The sequence below is a fragment of the Neoarius graeffei genome, chromosome 11, assembly GCF_027579695.1.
Source record: "Neoarius graeffei isolate fNeoGra1 chromosome 11, fNeoGra1.pri, whole genome shotgun sequence".
Taxonomy (NCBI): Eukaryota; Metazoa; Chordata; class Actinopteri; order Siluriformes; family Ariidae; genus Neoarius; species Neoarius graeffei.
The window spans coordinates 33,078,043-33,099,269 of NC_083579.1; the positions used below are offsets into that span (position 1 = coordinate 33,078,043).

General features: G+C 43.7%; 1 protein-coding gene across 9 annotated transcripts in view; it reads right to left on the reverse strand.

Annotated features, from left to right (window-relative positions):
• Nucleotides 1-21,227, reverse strand: part of ston2 (stonin 2) — a 176,363-nt gene that overhangs the window by 33,258 nt on the left and 121,878 nt on the right. For 7 of the 9 annotated variants that reach the window (XM_060933719.1, XM_060933721.1, XM_060933723.1 and 4 more), the window contains one exon: nt 3,753-5,639. In XM_060933719.1, the coding sequence (XP_060789702.1) occupies nt 3,753-5,639 (1,887 nt within the window). Of the gene's footprint in view, nt 1-3,752; nt 5,640-6,650; nt 8,303-12,119; nt 12,467-21,227 lie in introns of those variants that run through there. The other 2 variants (XM_060933726.1, XM_060933727.1) reach the window with 2 other exon arrangements.

Genomic DNA, 21,227 nt, shown 5'->3' on the forward strand with positions numbered 1-21,227 from the left:
AGAACATTTCACACTACAGACCTGGATTAAAAGTGAAGGGTTATCAAAATTGTCAATAAAACATTTCTCAGTCAAAATAAGTAAAATATAGGGAAAGTGGCATTGAATGAAATGTGTGGCACCCAGCTCCATGTTTGGCTCCCCAAGGTCAGTGCTTGTGCCTATTCCAGAACACTCTGCTGTTACTGCTGAGGTTCCTGACAAAGAGCTGCTTTCAATAAAGATCAATTTTTAAACAACATGCCACAATTTTAAAATATAAAATGTTAAAATATACCCCCCCAACACCACCATCATGTATATTGGACAGTAGGCTAATGGACCAAAAGAACCTGTTATTTCACAGTTTGTGACGCTGCCAACAATCAGCCAGATCAGAGGCAAGAGTATGGGCAAAACTGATGTTTTTTTCTTTTAAAATCTGGAAATATCGTAACCGACCAGCCTCCCCTGTTTGAAAGACTACCAGCCGCCACTGGTCTGGACAAATTACGGAAGTAGTTATCGCGCGATTAGGTTTCGTGGGATTTCATGTCATTTTCATGTCGTGCGCATTGCGTTTTTGTTGAACACAACTTCAAAATAAAAGCAATGCACATTCAGTCCATGCATGAGGTAAAATTAGAAAATACGTTTATTTTGTAATTTCTCATTAACCTTACGCAGGCCGGTCAGAATGAACCAAAGGGCCGGATGCGGCCCGCGGGCCGTAAAATGCCCAGGTCTGCTTTAAAGGGTACTGCTCCAGTGTCAAGCCATTGTAGCCCTAAAGGTAGTGATGTACTTTATTTTCTGAAAGTGAAGGGTTCTTTGGAAGGCAAACCAGCTTTCTAATGGGTTCTAATTCAAACCGTCTCAGATAGGTACACTACCATTCAAAAGTTTGGGGTCACCCAGACAATTTTGTGTTTTCCATGAAAAGTCACACTTTTATTTACCACCATAAGTTGTAAAATGAATAGAAAATATAGTCAAGACATTTTTCTGGCCATTTTGAGCATTTAATCGACACCACAAATGTGATGCTCCAGAAACTCAATCTGCTCAAAGGAAGGTCAGTTTTATAGCTTCTCTAAAGAGCTCAACTGTTTTCAGCTGTGCTAACATGATTGTACAAGGGTTTTCTAATCATCCATTAGCCTTCTGAGGCAATGAGCAAACACATTGTACCATTGGAACACTGGAGTGAGAGTTGCTGGAAATGGGCCTCTATACACCTATGGAGATATTGCACCAAAAACCAGACATTTGCAGCTAGAATAGTCATTTACCACATTAGGTATAGAGTGCATTTCTGATTAATTTAAAGTGATCTTCATTGAAAAGAACAGTGCTTTTCTTTCAAAAATAAGGAAATTTCAGAGTGACCCCAAACTTTTGAACGGTAGTGTAAATGATCTCCTTGTATGGTTCTACATAAAACCTTTGGTATGTCCTACTCAGGAAACTATAAAAGAACATTATCTTTTCAGAATTATCCATGTTTTCATGCCTGCTGATGGATACAAATTTGTAAAGCAAACTCGACACCTTCTCAAAGGGTTTCTTGAGGATTCTTATGGTGATCGACTAAGTTAATAAAGGGGTTCTGTATAGGGGTCGACCGATAATCGGCCTAGCCGATATATCGGGCCGATATTCTGCATTTTTAGGGTTATCGGTATCGGCCATAATTTCCACCGATATGCCGATAGCATGCCTTTTTGCAACCATTTTGTTCCTAACGCGACTGTCACTGCACGTCCTTTCCTGCACTCGCCTCTCTGAGTTCAAGAATACGGTCCCGCCCACCACAACATCTGATTTGTTTGGCACAAGAGATATAGCCAATCAACATGCGTAGCTAAACACTGTGAACTGTTTCAAGGCGGCCGTACGGGCACTCGGGCAGAAGCGGCACAAGGGATACAGCCAATCAACACGCGTAGCTAAACGCTGTGAACTGTTTCAAGGCGGCCATATGGGCACTCGGGCAGAAGCAGATCCCACTTCAAGGTAAGGACACGCTGCTTTTGCCACAATAAGTCACAAACACACAAGTTGCAAAAGCACTACATCATTATATGTTTACATTCTTCATCTACTACTCGTTAAAATTGTCCATTTGCATCTGTGTAGCCAGGCAAACTTAGCTTACGGAAGGAAGCACTTGAATTAGCCTACAACCAACTAGTCTCGCTGAAACTACATGTAATGTTGTCCATAGTAAGCAGTCCCCAGCATAACGTAGGCTGCAGTCATTTTTAAATCCCCGTCTGGAAACGTTGTGAATGTGTCAGTAGTTCTACTCGAACAGTAGAATGACAGCCATACAGAGAGGTGGTCAAGGGAAGACGAAATAAAACGTAGTGTTTGTGTTCTATAGGCTAGCGCAAGCCTACTGGCTATTTGTTATGGTGATGAGTAAACTTCATGATGTGACTCGTGCTCAAAAAGCGCATTGCACTTGTATATGTTAGGTAACTTTATAAAGTGCTATTTGAACATTTAAACAAGCCAGGTGTGATATGGTGCTAGTAGGCTGTGTAATACTGTAGGGAGTTTGTCAGGACGCTTGTTGTGGGCTCAGTAATTAATTGTGTCGTGGATGCACACTTGCTTGGATAAACGCTAATGAACGAAATACATCAATTAAACTCTTGATTTAAATGTTCTTATGCTACTTCACATTGTGCTGTAATGCACTCCACTAGTATTTATAATTCTTGCGCAAGTGATTCTCCTCGCTAGCGCTTCTGATTCGGAAAGCGATATACTCTTAAAGGAGCAGAGCCGCGGCAATTTATACAAAAAACAGAAACCGCCTCAGTGGACAACATGCAGAGCAACTGTGCTTCCTTCGCTACAGTATAATCCTCCTAAATTGGGAATATTAGTCTCGGGCATTAAAAGCATTAGAATGTAGATGGTTACTTGTTAAGTTGTTACATAATAGGGAGTGACAGCCTACTTTATGTTTGATTTTACTTTTTAAAAAATGCTGCAGGCAGCTCCCTACACTTGATTTGTTATTTAAAAACTACTTGAAGTTGGTAAGTCTTACTTAGTTCTTAGTGTAGAAGAATCCAGAGTGTATTTTCATTTATTTTCCACTGAAAATGGTGAGCTGTAATATAGTAGGGAGTGATTTTATTTTTTTATTGGTGAATATTTATTTTATTATTTTATTTCTCATTTTATTCTAACTAATGTTTGACTTTATTGTACAAATGCTGCTGGCATCTCCCTGCACAAAATTTCATGTTCAATTTTACAATTAAACATACATTTCATGGATATGAAGGTCTGTGTCAGTGTGTGCTATGTTTAATTTCATGTGAATTATAATGTTTACATTTATCGGTTGCACATATCGGTTATCGGCATCCCAATTCCATAATAATCGGTATCGGTATCGTCCCTGAAAAAAACATATCGGTCGATCCCTAGTTCTGTATGGAACTTTTAAAGGTGAAGTGTGCCATTTTAGGGCTGTATATACGGTATAAAACACACACACACACACACACACACACACACACACACACACACACACACACACACACAGTAGAACCTCCTATTAGTGTGCTAGAGGGAACCTTTTTTTTTTCTAAAGATGTAACTGATAAAATGAAAATAAAATCCCTTTGAAGGTTTAAAGATTTCTTTCCTCCCCCTGAAGAACCCCAGCCAAACCGGCTACTTAGCCAGAACTGTGCCCGAGCTATAATTACTTCCCAAGAAAACCCCAGAACAAGACTGTACAGTCCTACCTGAGTTTTTGTCTGGCAGACGGCCGATTCTCCACACCACAGATCTGAAGGCTTGTTCATACTTTGCAGTGCCCAGAGTAACACGCATAGCTGGTTCTGACCCTGAGATGCTAGTGGAACCAAAGCTGGCTCCTTTATTAATGCGTGCCTTCAAGGACTTTTCTCCCGTCACACTCTCTCTGCGGAAGTTCTTGACCCATATATCAGGAATGGGGTAACGGATAGCCACGTTTTCGCATGGTATCAGCGTTAGAGGGTCTCGATTGAATGAGACGCCTGCTGACATCACTAGCCATGACTGTAACTCCACCTCCGCACCACGAACACTGACAACCGTTCTCAGGGTGAAGGGCAGAGTCTTCTCCGCGTACACTGTCCGAAAACGCAGCAGCTCAAACCTCCGTCCAGATGGGGGCTCAAAGGAAATGGTCCTGGATTCTGTAAACTCAGGTTTGTCTACACACTTGTGCAGCCGACAATCATGCAGACAGATCCAGCGTGCAGTAGTGTTAGGGATGATGTCATGCCGAGACACCACCTCTTTGCCTTTCACCTGGACATCGTTGAGGCCTATGCGACAGGTGGGTGAGCCCATTAAAAAGGCAAGCACAGAAATCTGAGTCGTTACCAGCTGTCGTCTAATACGGTTATCTCCGTTGGATAGAATCCCATAAAAGCTATCTACAACTTCAACCTGAATCTCTTCTTCGGAGTAAGGCACAGGCGAGTTGATGGAGTCCACATCTGATGACATCATCACCAGCTTTTCCTGCAGAGCGTACCTGAAGCTGAGAAAATCCTGGTAGTCCGTAGTCCCAAGCTTGACCAGTTGCTCCTTCACAGGCATGTGAACCATGGTGACTTTTGGTTGGATCTTGCGCTTCTCCTTGTATACCACTTGGTCCAAGCTGAGTGTATGGACACGGCTGTTCTCTTCATAGTGTTGCATTTTGTGTTCAGAGATCTCAAGCTGGGCACTGAGCTGGAACTCCTTAAAGTGTTTCTCTAGGCCTTTCTCATAGTAGAGCCTCAGCTGACCAGCATTGCTGAGTCTTACGAAGATCGGCCCCCAGTGTCGAGAGGACATGATGTTCTTCTTCTCAGGAATGCGCAGAAGCATAGGCCAGCCATCTTGGGGAGCCATGTGAACCGGTTCATATGGGATCTCCTCGTCATCCCCTGCATCCGCGGTGTCATCTGGTAGGGAAGGCTCCTGGTCAGGATCAGAGATCTGCATGCTTTTGAACTGATCCAGGGCATCTCCTGGGAGACCTGAGGAATAAGTACCAGTCCCACTCCCACTCCCACTATCTAAGCTCCCTGCAGTGGAAAAGAACAGGAAGGAGTCCCTTTGGGTGTCAGGTTTAGGAACAGGGGAATTGAACAAGAAGGCAGGAGGAGGTGTCTCCTGGGTTTCATGGCTGTCAGATGATGTCAATGGAGTCTTATTAAAATAGGCACTGAAAGGGTTAATAGAAGAAGGCTGGATGTTTGAAAAATCCTCATGCAGAAAGGGATTCTTCTTGGTGTAAAGAGTGCTGCTATTTAACAGTGGGCCTTCGAAGACGAACACCGAATCCGTTCCATCTGGGGTTAAATCCAGAATGTGTCGCTCCGTACTCTGGTTTTGGATGGAGGACGCAATCAAGTTGCTGTTGGAGTCCTGTAAATGAAGATTATTCAGGTTGCCAGGCCTGTTGGATGGTTTGGGGGCATGCCGGTAGGTTTGCTCCTCTGCATCATCATCATCATTATCATCATCAAATGTAACCCAGCTGGCAAAGCGGCTGGTGCTGGTGTTTGATTGGCCATTTGTATGTGTGATGTTGGGCGTCCAGTTGAGTGTGTCCATGTTTATTCCCTCATCCTCTAGGCAAAGAGATGAATCTGCAAAGCAAGTTTAATTTGTTTAACTTCCCACCTTTCTACACTTTATTGCTAAAAATGTAGTAAATCTAGCAAAGTCGGTCAAATACAATCATTTAAAGGAACAGTCCACCGTACTTCCATAATGAAATATGCTCTTATCTGAATTGAGACGAGCTGCTCCATACCTCTCCGAGCTTTGCGCGACCTCCCAGTCAGTCAGATGCAGTCAGACGCGCTGTCACTCCTGTTAGCAATGTAGCTAGGCTCAGCATGGCCAATGGTATTTTTTGGGGCTGTAGTTAGATGCGACCAAACTCTTCCACGTTTTTCCTGTTTACATAGGTTTATATGACCAGTGACATGAAACAAGTTCAGTTACACAAATTGAAACGTAGCGATTTTCTATGCTATGGAAAGTCCGCACTATAATGACAGGCGTACTAACACCTTCTGCGCGCTTCGGCAGCGAATTGATATCTGAGCTCCGTATCAATGCGCTGCCGAAGCGCGCAGAAGGTGTTAGTACGCCTGTCATTATAGTGCGGACTTTCCATAGCATAGAAAATCGCTACGTTTCAATTTGTGTAACTGAACTTGTTTCATATCACTGGTCATATAAACCTATGTAAACAGGAAAAACGCGGAAGAGTTTGGTCGCATCTAACTACAGCCCCAAAAAATACCATTGGCCATACTGAGCCTAGCTACATTGCTAACAGGAGTGACAGCGCGTCTGACTGCGTCTGACTGACTGGGAGGTCGCGCAAAGCTCGGAGAGGTACGGAGCAGCTCGTCTCAATTCAGATAAGAGCATATTTCATTATGGAAGTACGGTGGACTGTTCCTTTAACTGCGGAATCACAACATGCAGTCACATCCCGGATAAACACTGACGCACGATTTGCTACGTCACAAATTTTCTTGATTATCCTCTTAACATACACTCGTTTGTTTCCCTTAAATGCACTGAACTAGCTCACTGTATGTATGCATGTATTGTATTGCATTAAATGAGCGTACACTTTTTACCTGTCAGTTTCCAAGCAACCAAAATATCCAAGGCAGCACACCGGAGCTTTTACTTGTGTAGTTGGTTAGCTGTTGAATTTAATTTCCTGGCCACAGATATTAACAAGTTGTGACTGATGTAACTGACTACCAACACAACGTTAAGCTTTCAGTCATATTCTGCTCGCAGACGGGTTTGGTTTTGGCCACAGCGGAGCTGCTGAGTCAAACCTGTGCGTTTTCATCAGAGCTGGACAAAGTACCCAAATTCATTACTTGAGTCAAAGTACAGATCCCACTGGTCAAATGTTACTCCAATCCAAATGAAAGCTGTCCAGTCAAATTTTTACTTAAGTACTGAATAACTTGCTTTTAAAAATACTTCAGTATTAAAAGTACATTTTCTGTCAACGCATCGTTGTATTATTGCCGCAACGCTTACAAAACCTAATGCCTCTGAAGCAACCGACTGGATCTACTGACTAGCTTGTAGAACCCGTAGAATAAACACCTGGTAGAATGTCAAAAATGAAACACAACTGAACTGAAAAAGAACTATTGTCTTTTTTTTTTTTAATTGTAACACTCCTCCCCACCCCCACAAAGCAGCACGGTAGCACAACAAAAAAAGTGCAAGACCATCATCTGACATCAAAACAAAATATTCCAACAATTGTGACCGACTAGTACAATACTGTCCATCTCACAGGTCTCGTGAGCACGCAAGTGTATGTATTCATGCACATATGAATCTGTCTCTGGAATCATGGCAGTTTAATGTTAAGCTAGCTAGTCAGTAAAGCTCCACCTGGCCTGCTAGCAAAATCTTTTCAAACTCAAACTCATACTGGGTAGCTAACATTAGTAGAAAAGAAAGATTTCTACATTTTGTTTATTTGGCAGGATTATGCTAAAGCATTTCTGAAAGGACTTCAGATAAGCTAACGTTATTCATGTTACTGTAACTCCGTTTTTACATGCTAACTAACAGTTAACTAGCTACGTGTTAACGTTAGCTGTGGACAAGGCGATGGCAACTTGGTGGGCAAATCATCTATAGAAAGTCATTTGACTAACCAGCCTGCATAGCTATTGCAATGTTATCGCTAGCTCTAAAAGCACAGACAACTTCATTGCAAGCTTTCTCTTGGAATAAAACGTTTACATCCTTCAATATGCTTCCGCAGGTCGGACGGCGAGTTTTTCTCGGCCGTGATGTGCTCCGTTTTAGGCAAACAAAGCAAACGTTTAAAACGAAACGACTCTTTATTCCTTTCAGAAAACTGAAACATGGGCTCAGGGTAAAACCATAGGTGCGTGCATTCTTCAGAAGAACCGCCTCCTTCCATTCTGCCATCAACTGATTGTGTCAAATAATGCTGCTGAGAAATCACTGAACTTGATTTTATAGTCTATAGATGTGACGTGACCCTAGTGATTACTGATCGGCTGTCTCAGTGTCACCTGCGAAAAACCAATCACGTTTTAGAAAAGAAATGAAAAAAAGCATCCGTTTTCAAAGCTGCTTCAAAGTAACGAGTAACAACGACCTTGATAGAAATGTAGTGGAGTAAAAAGTACGATATTTGTCTTTCAAATGTAGTGAAGTTAAAGTCTCATCATCATCTCTAGCCACTTTATCCTGTTCTACAGGGTCGCAGGCAAGCTGGAGCCTATCCCAGCTGACTACGGGCGAAAGGCGGGGTACACCCTGGACAAGTCGCCAGGTCATCACAGGGCTGACACATAGACACAGACAACCATTCACACTCACATTCACACCTACGCTCAATTTAGAGTCACCAGTTAACCTAACCTGCATGTCTTTGGACTGTGGGGGAAACCGGAGCACCCGGAGGAAACCCACGCGGACACGGGGAGAACATGCAAACTCCGCACAGAAAGGCCCTCGCCAGCCACGGGGCTCGAACCCGGACCTTCTTGCTGTGAGGCGACAGCGCTAACCACCACCCACGTGCAATGAACCGGTGCTACAGGTGCTCTAGCCCCTGCCCCTTTTCTGTTTGCTGTCCAAAGTGCCCTTTTCATAGGGACTGTTTTTTTTTGTTTGTTTTTATATTTGTAAAAGATAAGTTAGCTCCAACATCAATATTCTCTACAATTTGACAATAATATATGAAATTACAGATTTATAAAATAACGTTTTTCTATGTAAATGCGGGCATCAATCCGTGACGTCATGCATTCAGTGAGCCTCCGTGCAGAACGCGCATGCAGGCGGTTGACAGTGGGAGACAGTGCGAGGAACGGCATGGTGAGGTCACACTGAAAGTCTCCTTTCATTTCTTATCTGAACATGCAATATTGTGCAGCTTAGAACACAACAGTAAATGCGTAGGGTTGTTTATCATTTAATGAAGCCGCCTAGGCTATATTTAAACCGTTTGCTCCATCCATTTCATTAACGTGGCAGATTCGGAAACTTTAGTTTGAACGACGGCGTTAATAAGGCCATTATTAAAAAATGTTCTGTTTCCAGTACACCGGCTGGGTGAGTGCCGTTTGTGCGGGTGAAATTTTTTTTTTAACGCCGGTTTTTCAACATTTTTTTGGGCCCATAAATCTAAACTCGAACTTGACATTTACGCATTCCCAGTGCTTTCCACTGCCTTTTCCACAGGCTCATACTGCCTCCGCCGAGTGCGCGCGCACACTACTGCCTCCGCCGAGTGCGCGCGCGCACACCGCATGTCGGGGCCGCGGATGAGTTACTCTCCCCTGATCAACGAAGTCGGCAGGGAATTTGTGGTTATTATCGGTACAAACAGCGCGAATCACAACTTAAATGAGTGCGGTTCAGTTTGACATTATTGTCAGTCCGTTAGATAAACATTTAATTTTATTAAAATCGAAAATTAATATTTAGAGCCTGTGGGCTACAAAAATAGTCATTAAAGTAGCCGGCTGGACTTAATTGCGTGGTCGCAGCCGGCGCTTGTGGAAAGCCCTGTCGAATCAGCTCTGCGCATGCGCCATGCGGTACAAAAAAATGGCAGCCACCATGAAGGAAGGAGATCCGGAGTTTTCAAACATTTGCTTAAGTGTGAAATCGCAAAATGGTATTCTAGCGAACAACAAAATAGTAAAGATTCAGAAAAACAAATCATTCAGTGATCATTTTAATAGTGTAATTTCATCCGAACTAGACCTAACGCTCGATTTAGAACTACAGAAAGTCCGTGTGTCGGACATTTTAAGTACCTTTGTAAAAGTTTTGCAAATGTTGCAGTCAGCATTTAAAATGCTAATTTAAAGTTTTTGTACAAGTTTCAGTTGACTAAACTGTCATATTTTATTAACTGTGTCTGCTTTTGTAATAAAAAAAGTACTGAAAGAAAAAGCAAACACAGCATTGCGATTTCTTATCCATCCATATATAATAAAAAAATAATAATTAAAAAAAAAAAAATCCCTCCCTCCTGACTGAAAATTTTTTTGCTCACCCGGTGGACAGGAAACGGATTTTTTTTTAAGGATGACCTAATATATTCTAGCAGCTTCGAAAACTTAAGGCTGAATGACGACGTCCACAACATATTCTAGGCTGTCAGACCTTCTTCTGCTGGCAATTGAGAAAGATATCCATATTGAATACAGTGTTGTCATAGACATTTTCAAGAACATGGCAAACTGAAGACTGCTGCTTTGAAGAATACTGCAGCATTTAGATGGATCTCACACACACACACACACACAGAATAAAGTTAACTTGGACCGACTAGTGGCCTAGTGGTAGCGTGTCCGCCTCTCGATCGGGAGATCGTGAGTTCTATTCACGGTCGGGTCATACCAAAGACCATCATAAAAATGGTACCTACCGCCATCTGGCAAGGCACGCTGCAATACAGATGTGCATGGGGAGTTAAACTCTTGTGGTTACCAGAGGACTAGCCCCCCACTGTAACCCTAGCTATGTAATAGGCGAGAGGCCGAGGGCTATGGAAACGGAGATCGGCGCCGCCCGATGCGCCACATACAGGTTGGGCCTGGTTAGTACTTGAGTGGGAGACTGCCTAGGAATACCAGGTACTGTAAGGCGTGGGAAGGACTTTGACTTTTTTTTTTTTTTAAAGTTAACTTGTGTGAAAAAATTTGTTCCAAGTGCCCTTTTTTGAATGTTGAGCCCCTGCCCCTCCAAAGGTCTTTGCACGGCCCTGCGAACCACTATACCACCGTGCCGCCTGAAGTCACAAGTTTCAAAAAAAAATAATACAAGTAAAAGTACAGATACTCAAAAAGTATACTTAAGTACAGTACAAGTAAATGTACTTCGTTACTGTCCACCTCTGGTTTTCATAACCATCACGCATACAGTATCTCCTGACATTACAGGGAATCAAAATTTGTATTTAGAAAAAACACCAAGTCAGATCCTTACTTTTATAAGTAATATTTTTTGCATTTAGCTCAGAGAAAGTTCAAAGGAAGCAAAAATTTGCACCAAAAATTAATCCCTCAACCAACATGAAGGCAGGTTGTGGCTTCGCCGTTTCATAAAGCTGAACTTCTTGCCCATAGCACTTTTGTGTGTGTGTGTGTGTGTGTGTGTGTGTGTGTGTGTGTGTGTGTGTGTGTGTGTATTGGACCAACACAACACGTCTTCACCTGTTGCTACTGTTGCTAGGCACCAGCTTTCAGTACTTCAGACAGACAAAGAATGAACTTGCACACACACACAAAAGCAAAAATATGGCCTTCACATGCACGTCTGCAAATTGCACAATCTCGCTAGAAATGAAGAATGAAACATGACAGACTCTTGATATTCATCCATCTCTGAAGTTCAAACTTATTCATATCAGTGAAAAGTGAAGCTCTGTGAGTCAGTAGTTCAGGAAAAACAGCACCATACGGGGGGAGCAAAGCAAAGCAAAGCAAAGCAAAACAAGCCTTTTCATGTTCCTGCAGTGAGCGCGCCTAAGGTTCAGATCTGCAGCAGATGTTCAGGTTTATCCATTTTCAGGAGAACTGCACCAACAGCAATATTCCCAAAACACCCCGAATTCCACCGTTTTGGTTTTTTTCCCCCTACACTGTTGGACCCAACAGGACACTTGGGCTACTCAAAAGACAGGCTTCGACAATCAGCTAATCTTTCAACACTAAGGCGACCGGCTGTTACTAAGCACCAGCTTCTCCCGGTATGTATTCTCACGATGCCAGTAAAGCACAAAGCAGTAGGAGCTAAATCTAAAAGCACTTAAAAAAAAAAAAAACTTGCTCAACTTGAACTTTCAACATAAGAGTCGGAGAATACACTTCGAGTGAGCACCAGTAAAACAAGACGGCTTAGGAAAGAGATTAACCAGCATCAGGGAAAGAGGAATAAAGTACTGAAAAGAAGGAAGCAAAATTGTGAAGAACTTCCCTAGTCCATGTGCGAACAGCGTATTAACAAAACCCCTCGAGCAAAATTGCAAGCACTGTTTGATAAACGTTAAAGAAAACGTACAAGAATGAATCTCTGACCTGCTGTTTGAGACGATGCTGAAAAGACTCACTGGCGAGCCAGATGGGGCTCGGAGCTCAAATCCTGCAGCACCGGAGTTAGGAGCAGGTCACGTGAGGCTCTGGCCACAAAGTTGCCCGCATAGCTGAGCATGTAGCTGCCTGTCGGTCTACCCCTCTGTCTCTCTCTCTCTCTCCTCCACCCACTAGTTCTCCGATAGCCTGCTCTCCAAAAGGTATCTACACACAGACACACCATGGCCAAACTAACCCTGCCAAGGTTACACTCGCAAAATGATAATGCTAGGAATTTTTTTTTTTTTGGTCTGAAAAACGTAGATGAAACAGATCCAACCATCATGGCATCCTCCAAGCATACATGATCAGTCATATTGGTTTTAAAACCAAATCTACCAAAGTCTGTCAGAAAATAAGAGCACGGGATAAAGCATATGTGCTGTGAAAGTGGGAGGAACTGATCAAAATTCCTTCCTGAAGCAGAAGGAAGTGGTCAAGATTGTCTACACGAGCAAGAACTGAGATTTATTAAAAAAAAAAAAAAAACCATCATAATCAAATTAAATGAACCTCCCAAATAAACCTCTATTATTTTATCCACGTTCACTGGATATGAGCAATTGCACGCTCTGATTGGCTACTCTACTACTAGGATATCAGCTCATATACCGTGAGTAAAGAACAAAATGTCAGAGTGTATTGCTGAACCAACCGAGGATGAAATAAAAACTCTACTCGAAAACAAAACCCAAAAAAATACAAAAGCAGCAACGAAATATGCTATAAAAGTATCTTCTTTTTTTTTTCAAGAATTATCGCATTTTCCACAAACTGCTACTGTCATTTCGCCGGTTTGTTTACATTCTAAGCGGAAATGATTTTGTCAGACGTTTTGTAGAAAGCTTTTATTTATTGAATTTGCAAAAAAATTAAAATGTTCCGTTTCTCAAAATTCAGTGAACATGGATAGAATAAATATATGTTATTTACCAGCTGGGAGGTTCGTATCGTGAAATACCGTGACTGAGGTCTTGAGAGGGCCGAGGTCAGTATTCAAGGCCGAGGTGACGGTATTTCACTATACGGACCGACCTTAAGCTGGTAAATAATATATTTATTTTTTTCTTTACAGAAAACAAGAGCGCCCGAAAGGGAAAACCGAGCCGAGCCGCCATTTTGAATCCTCATTCACGGCTGTAATGCAAATGGCTTCCTCCTCGGTATACAAGTGCACTTCCATGGCAGGAAAACTACATTTTGCCGCCTATGTAGTTCCCTATTTAAACAAATAGGAGTCATTCAGGATTCAGCCATGTTTTTGCTCGGTGTTAGCAACAGTTAGAGGTTTTTAGCTTTCTCCTGAAATGTTTTCTTTTATTTCTTCTTCCTCAGGGTAGTAAAACTCGCTTTCGCTGTGAACACTGTCGTTATCGCTGTCCATGCTGTAAAATTAATGCTATTCTCCTGAGAAATGCTGGCAAAAATTTATAAGATTTTTGATAATCTTATAAATAAATCTTATTAAAAAAAAGATAAATGTTGACAAAAAAATATGCGACTATGTTTGTTGTTGTGACCGAGCGAGTCGCCAGAGGTCTATAACTGGGGTCTGTACCGTAGGATACGGACCCGCTCGCCAGACAATCAGAGCACAGGATTTGATGGAAACCGCACCGCGAAAGAAAAAAAAAAAACAGTTATTCCGTTCAATCTAGTCATACATGGCAAATAGCCAACTCGATGCTATGTGCCTCCTCGGGTATCAGCTCATGTACGACTCGATTTCATGGAATAACTTAAATATTCATCTACAGATATGTTGGCTGGAATCATGGAAGAGGCTGAAAGTTCGTCCCACGTGTTCATACTACAGAAACACCCACACGCCTGATCCCCTGATCCCCTGCTCAGTGTTAGTAACAGATGGTCGGCTTGTTGTGTCTCCTGGTTTTTGTACTCTAATCTGCCCAGTGCGTGCTCTCACACCTCTCCCGGATTTCTATTCATCGGTCTTTAATCCTATCCTACCTGCCTCCACATGCACCCTGCTACAGACACACAATCAGCAGTGCAGAGGGATTACAGCTCGGTGAGGCTCCATTCAAAGCGCTCTTCTGAAGAGGACGAAGGAGTTCTGACTGCTCTGGAGACCAGATTTTAGAGATCATCAAAGAAGCATATTGGGCAGTGGCATGACTGCAAGAAGAAGTGCAAACCTCGCACTTGAGTCTTGCCTTTTAAATCAAGTATTTTACAGTAACCGCCACGATTATTGGCACCCCTTGTAAAGATTAGTAAAAAAAAAAAAAAAAAAGCTTAAAAAAAAAGGAGAAAAAAAAACACCTTTTGGTGAAGTCGCTTCATCTCACACTGAAAAAAATGAGAAAAATCCAGCATTTAATAAAATATATATATATATATATATATATATATATATATATATATATATATATATATATATTTATTCAGAGAAAAACAATTCCCTCATTGAGAAAATCAGTCTCAATAAAAACCCATGTGCCATTATTACTGGCACCCCTGGAAAGGACAGTGAACAATGTAACTGAAGCACGTTTCCCATTTAAATTGTACAGTATTTTTGAGGGGGCGGCACGGTGGTGTAGTGGTTAGCGCTGTCGCCTCACAGCAAGAAGGTCCGGGTTCGAGCCCCGTGGCCGGCGAGGGCCTTTCTGTGCGGAGTTTGCATGTTCTCCCCGTGTCCGTGTGTGTTTCCTCCGGGTGCTCCGGTTTCCCCCACAGTCCAAAGACATGCAGGTTAGGTTAACTGGTGACTCTAAATTGACCGTAGGTGTGAATGTGAGTGTGAATGGTTGTCTGTGTCAGCCCTGTGATGACCTGGTGACTTGTCCAGGGTGTACCCCGCCTTTCGCCCGTAGTCAGCTGGGATAGGCTCCAGCTTGCCTGCGACCCTGTAGAAGGATAAAGCGGCTAGAGATAATGAGATGAGATGAGTATTTTTGAGACGACTGGAGTGTGTAGGACCCTTTCAAGCTGTAATCCAGATTTCCTGACTAACTGGGGTACAAATATGAGGTGACACAGAGGTGCCCCCCCCCCCCCCCCCAAATAAATAAATAAATAAAATAAATAACACAAGTCGTCATATGACGACATATGAAACCCCACTCTAAATTTCCCCAAGTTGAATTGGTTATATATACGGTTATAAATACGGAGAAAAAAGGAAAGAAAATAAATTACAGAAATCCAACTTAACAAAACTGCCAGGTTTTGTGAAAAAAAAATGTAAATTCCTAATAGCTTTTGAGTTATGATCCAGAAACTAAAGTGTTTACAGATGGACTAACAGAGCGATGGCTATATCCTCCTGCATCGTATGCCGGGGGAATAAAAAGCGGACACCAACTGGAACTGCTACAAACGTGCCTGGAAGAGGACGCAAGTCAGTTAGTCCTCCCCCCATGCACAGTAAGGAGGAAGGCAAGAGAGGCATAAATATAGTAAATCAATCCATCCTGAGGATCACTGTTGGCGAATTACAAGAAAAAAGTAAAATCTTGGGGTTCCCAACTCTCCAAACCCACCATCCGACTCCATCTCCATGCCAACAGATTATTTAAGGTCATGCACTTTTCTGTCAGCAAGTTGTAGGAAAACTAACACTATGTTCAGACTGCAACCTGAAACGACCCATATCCGATTTGTTGTGAAATCCGATTTTTTTGTTAGGCCGTTCACATTACCAATTATATGAGACTTGTATGCGAACTCCAATATGAACGGAAAACGACCCAAAAGTGTCCCGCATGCGCAAATTGACACGTAATAAGCACATCTACGTAATATGTAAACAAAAAAAAAAGTGCACTCTTCAAGTTTGCAAGTAAAGCATGGAGATGAGGCGAGACCTGGCGATGTGGTTTTTGTGGCGGCGGCGGAACTCACACAATAATCTGATTAATGTGGGCAGCAGACTAATGAGACCGAAGGTGTCAAATCACTGGAAATTTCCAGAACAATCTTATAATCTTGTAATAATACAGGATGGTTTAAGTTATAAATCAGTTATAGAAACTGTTTTATTTAATCAGGCTAACAGATCAACATCCAGGTCCCTACCAAATCCACCATTAGCTTGATCAATTCTATAAAAGCCTATTTAAATTCTGAAAACTGTACAAATGTTGTTGTTTTCCACCAAAGAGGCGGGATTAGCCAACGCAGAATAGTGACGTTTGTCTCTTGTTGATGACGTGTAGGTCGCATGAATGCGACCTGTCCGGTCAGACTGCAGTCGCATGTGAAAATAACGGATATGCATCGGAATTAGGACCACATATCCAAGCGGCCTGGGTCGCATGTGAAAAAAATCGGATCTGTGTCGTTCAGATTGTCAATAACAAATCGGATACAGGTCGCATATGGGAAAAAAAATCGGATATGGGTCGTTTCAGGGTGCAGTCTGAACGTAGTCTAAACAGGACTACTTTAATGCCGCTTTTCCACTACCAACGCGGCTGAGTTGGGCTGAGCCGTGCCGTGCTGAGTTGGGCTGAGTCGAGCTGAGTGGGGCTGTTGGAGTTGCATTTCGACTACAACCGCGCTGAACCGTGCTGGCTGGAAGTGGGTGGAGTTAGCGAAAGTGGGTGGACGTCACGTGATGTCGTTAGGCGGCGCAAACAGTGACATCAGTGATCTTTTAAGCGGTAGTCTCACGACCCAGATAGTAAACAATAAACATGGAGGACATGGAGTCGTTAGTGTTGCTGGTCTTGGTGCTGTGGCTTGTTGTCACCGACAACGCCAACAGATACTGGCAAGAGCGTATAGATGAGGCGAGGCGCATAAGGCTTCAGAAATTCTCGTAATTCGTAATTCTCCTTCTTCCGGGTTTACGGTGTTTACAGATCCCAGCGCGCTCGCGGGGCGTGTGTGGGCGTGTGAGGACACTCCTCCTCACCAATCAGTGCACAGGGGAGTGTCTGCTCACGCCCCTAGCCTCACTCGGCTCGGTTTGGCTCGCTTCAGCCCCACTCCAAAACCGTGCGAGTTTTGGGGGCTAAGCAGGGCTGAAGCGAGCTGAGTCGTGCTGCTCTTAGATAGTCAAAACGCGAGCCGTGTCGGGCTGAAGTAAGCTGAAGCGAGCTGAAGTGAGCTGAAGTGAGCTGAAAAAGGGTAGTGGAAAAGGGCCATAACTGTGCAATCAAGTCAAACGAGCACCTCCAATTCTCTTGCTCTCCTGCCTCCAAAGCCATAGCGAAGACAAACAACCTCAGAGTTGCACAAATGACTCACGCCATCTTTATTTCACCTGCATTACTGAGAATAATAAAGCTAACGCTGATCTACAGAGCAAGCTGTGCTCGTGACTTAGGACTGGTAAGATTGTGCAGGACTCTCCAGGCGTGGCTTTAAACGGGTCAGATGTCACAGAAAGACAGAAAACAAGGTCGCATGAGCAGCAGAACAAACTCGTGCCTCTACATCAACACTACCTGCTACTGGATCACTTCACACATGCAACAGATTTACAGAAATACCGCAAAGCTTTACGCACGTTATGGTTAAGAGAAGGGGGGAAAAAAAAGAAGTCGCACTCACTGTCCTTATCATGCTCCAGTTAGTCTGTGTGCGCGCACGTGCGAGTGTGAGAGAGAGAGAGAGAGAGCACGAGAGAGGAAACAGCTGGATTTCTACACGCCTATATGTATCCCATGAGCCATCTTGGCACAGAGCTGTCATAAAGACATAATGTTCTCTGCTACACAACTGCACAGCTGCATCAATAGTCCGCACACACACACACGGCAGTAAAAAGAGAAGACGACACGCGCAACACAAATACACACAGGACACGTGCTCCATTGTCTACACGTGCATAGTGACGTATACATCATAGGCAACGCCAACGTGGACAACAAAAAATAAATACATAAATATATTAAAAAAAAAAAAAAAGGAAGCTCCAAATCGTATTCTAATGAAATCCGAGTCATATTCAAGCAAGTTCACTCACATACAAATTAACAATTCAAACAAGCACTGAGCAATACGCGGATGAGCTCCAAGTCCCATACAAACAAATCAGAAATCAAATGAGCTCCACATAAACATTTACGGGGGCGGCACGGTGGTGTAGTGGTTAGCGCTGTCGCCTCACAGCAAGAAGGTCTGGGTTCGAGCCCCGTGGCCGGCGAGGGCCTTTCTGTGCGGAGTTTGCATGTTCTCCCCGTGTCCGCGTGGGTTTCCTCCGGGTGCTCCGGTTTCCCCCACAGTCCAAAGACATGCAGGTTAGGTTAACTGGTGACTCTAAATTGAGCGTAGGTGTGAATGTGAGTGTGAATGGTTGTCTGTGTCTATGTGTCAGCCCTGTGATGACCTGGCGACTTGTCCAGGGTGTACCCCGCCTTTCGCCCGTAGTCAGCTGGGATAGGCTCCAGCTTGCCTGCGACCCTGTAGAACAGGATAAAGCGGCTACAGATAATGAGATGAGATGAGATGCTTGGCATCCGTGCACAGCTTTCTTGCTAGCTGACTAGCCCCCTCAAGTTCAAGTTCAGTCACTCAAATAAACGAAATTTCTGGAACTAAGATAGCAAACTTCATTCTCATCTCATTATCTCTAGCCGCTTTATCCTTCTACAGGGTCGCAGGCAAGCTGGAGCCTATCCCAGCTGACTACGGGCGAAAGGCGGGGTACACCCTGGACAAGTCGCCAGGTCATCACAGGGCTGACACATAGACACAGACAACCATTCACACTCACATTCACACCTACGCTCAATTTAGAGTCACCAGTTAACCTAACCTGCATGTCTTTGGACTGTGGGGGAAACCGGAGCACCCGGAGGAAACCCACGCGGACACGGGGAGAACATGCAAACTCCACACAGAAAGGCCCTCGCCGGCCACGGGGCTCGAACCCGGACCTTCTTGCTGTGAGGCGACAGCGCTAACCACTACACCACCGTGCCGCCCGATAGCAAACTTGACAACACTATATTTACACTTTATTTACAATGAAAATATATACAAACTAAAAAAGCTGGTAGAAACCGTATGTAATGAATGAAATCGAAATGTAAGCTGATCTCTTACAATACACCACAGCACTTGCGAATCCGCATGGGACTGAACTGAGATTCACCGCTGCCTGTCTATATTTGAAACGAGCTGTCAATCAAAGAAAATATCCGGCCGCTTTCACCAATCACCAGTCTCCTCGCGGAAAGCTTTGCCATGTCCCTCCCACTGTGAGGCTCGGAGTCCGTGGGCGGGCGTTTTCGCAGTATTTGTCCAATAATCGTCTTGCATTTTGATATTGAAAGCGCATAGCTCCCAAATGCCATTGAAGTGCACTGAGGCTGGGCTGCATCGCGCTGTCACGAGGGGGAAAAACTCACGCGCACATTAGGCGAACTGGGGAAAGTTATAAGGGAATGATTTCGCACTGTAGTTGGGTTGAGCACATATATTTCTATGATTCTGGATGTGAAATAGCAATGTTATAAGGTCGGCTATAACATAAGCCTAGCGCAATTCATCCTACACGATGTTCGTCATTTTTAGAGGAGGCTGAGCCTCCCTCGTTGTCTTAGAGCAATCGCCCGTGGAGGATACAAATGAGCTCCTAGTAAAACTCAAATAAGCTCCGACTCAAACTTGGACTGCCATTCAAAACCTGAGCAGTTCATTCATTCGTTGGATACATTACCTGTACCGCTTACCCATTGTGCGTGAGCTGAAGCCAATCGCTGGGTTTCACGTGACACCACGTCCACCTCATTAGTTATTCAGAACTTTAGCTGGTGGTCTACCAAAGCTCAGCTGACAAAGCGTTTGTACGGAGGAGGTGCATTGCTCGCAGGAAAAATGCCTCACGCTGGCATTGTTTTAGGCTGTTCGAATCGATCAAACTGTCAAACTGATAAAAGTTTCTTCAAGGTTCCCCGTGAACTAATCAAAAAGGCTGAATGAACGCAGGATTTCACAAAAAGACGTCGAGAAAGGCGGCTTTTGAACTGAACCTCTCAGTGAAATCGAAGGGAGCCGAGTCGAAGCATGCTCGAGTTTGCAGTGATCACTTGATGAAAGGTTTGTTTCCCTCTCAGCGATGTCCTTAGTGTTTTCCAAGTGCTTTTCTTGCTATGTGTCGTTATTTTACGGTACTTTTTTTAGTCACAAAGCACAAAGTCCCCAGCTGTTTGTTTGTTTACTCCTCACAAAGTCCATATGCATGAAGGTCGCGACAAAATTCTTTCCCAGCCGTACAGTTACAATGTGCCGTGATCACTTCTCCGTCTTGTTTAACTAAGCTCCAGGTCTTTAAAGGGGTTTCTGATGATCTTTGTGAATGATTTACCTGAGAGATAAGAGCCAACACGAGTGAGAATCAAGCCAACTGCTTGTTTGTTTGTTTACACTTCAACTTGCAGCGCTTCGTTGTAAAGACGTGAAAGAAAAGCTTAAAAAAATAATAAATACATAAAAAATAATTTTAAAAAAGCAAAAAAAAAAAAAAACCACACTAGACCCTGTAGAGCAACTCTACTGCCATCGACTCCATTGCTGTAGCACAGAGACGTTAAAACAACAACAACAACAACGCTAAATTGAATATATTCCATTTTCTCAAGGTCACTTTCCTGCCAGCAGTGATGTCTGTGTTCCAGGAGGAGGAACGACTCTGGCTGTGTTTTAATAAATAAAACTTGTCAAAGCGCCTCGCCTGTCGCCCATCTCCATAGAAACACTGTTTTGAGCGAGTGCATGCCGGGCGGCTGAGGTGAGCGCAGATGGATCGGTCCTCTGCGCTAACGGCTCTGCGGTGAATTACCTTTGTGCGCGGGGGAGAGATTTCCGACTGCAATCAGCACAGCGCTGCTTCACGGCGCTCGTTTCTCAGTCGAGCAGAGCGTCGGAGGAACGCCTGTCAGGGGACTGGCAGATTTGTGCTTCCCAGATCATCCATCATTTTTACATCGAGCTGACGGCCTTTTCTCCGGCCCTGCCTGGTAGCTTCACTCGCACTTTTACTTCACCTCGGTGCCTGGGGCTCTCTCCAGCTTTAGGGGCTTCAGAAAGATGAATTCTGAAGCGGTGTTGGCAAACACTCTGCTCACACACCCA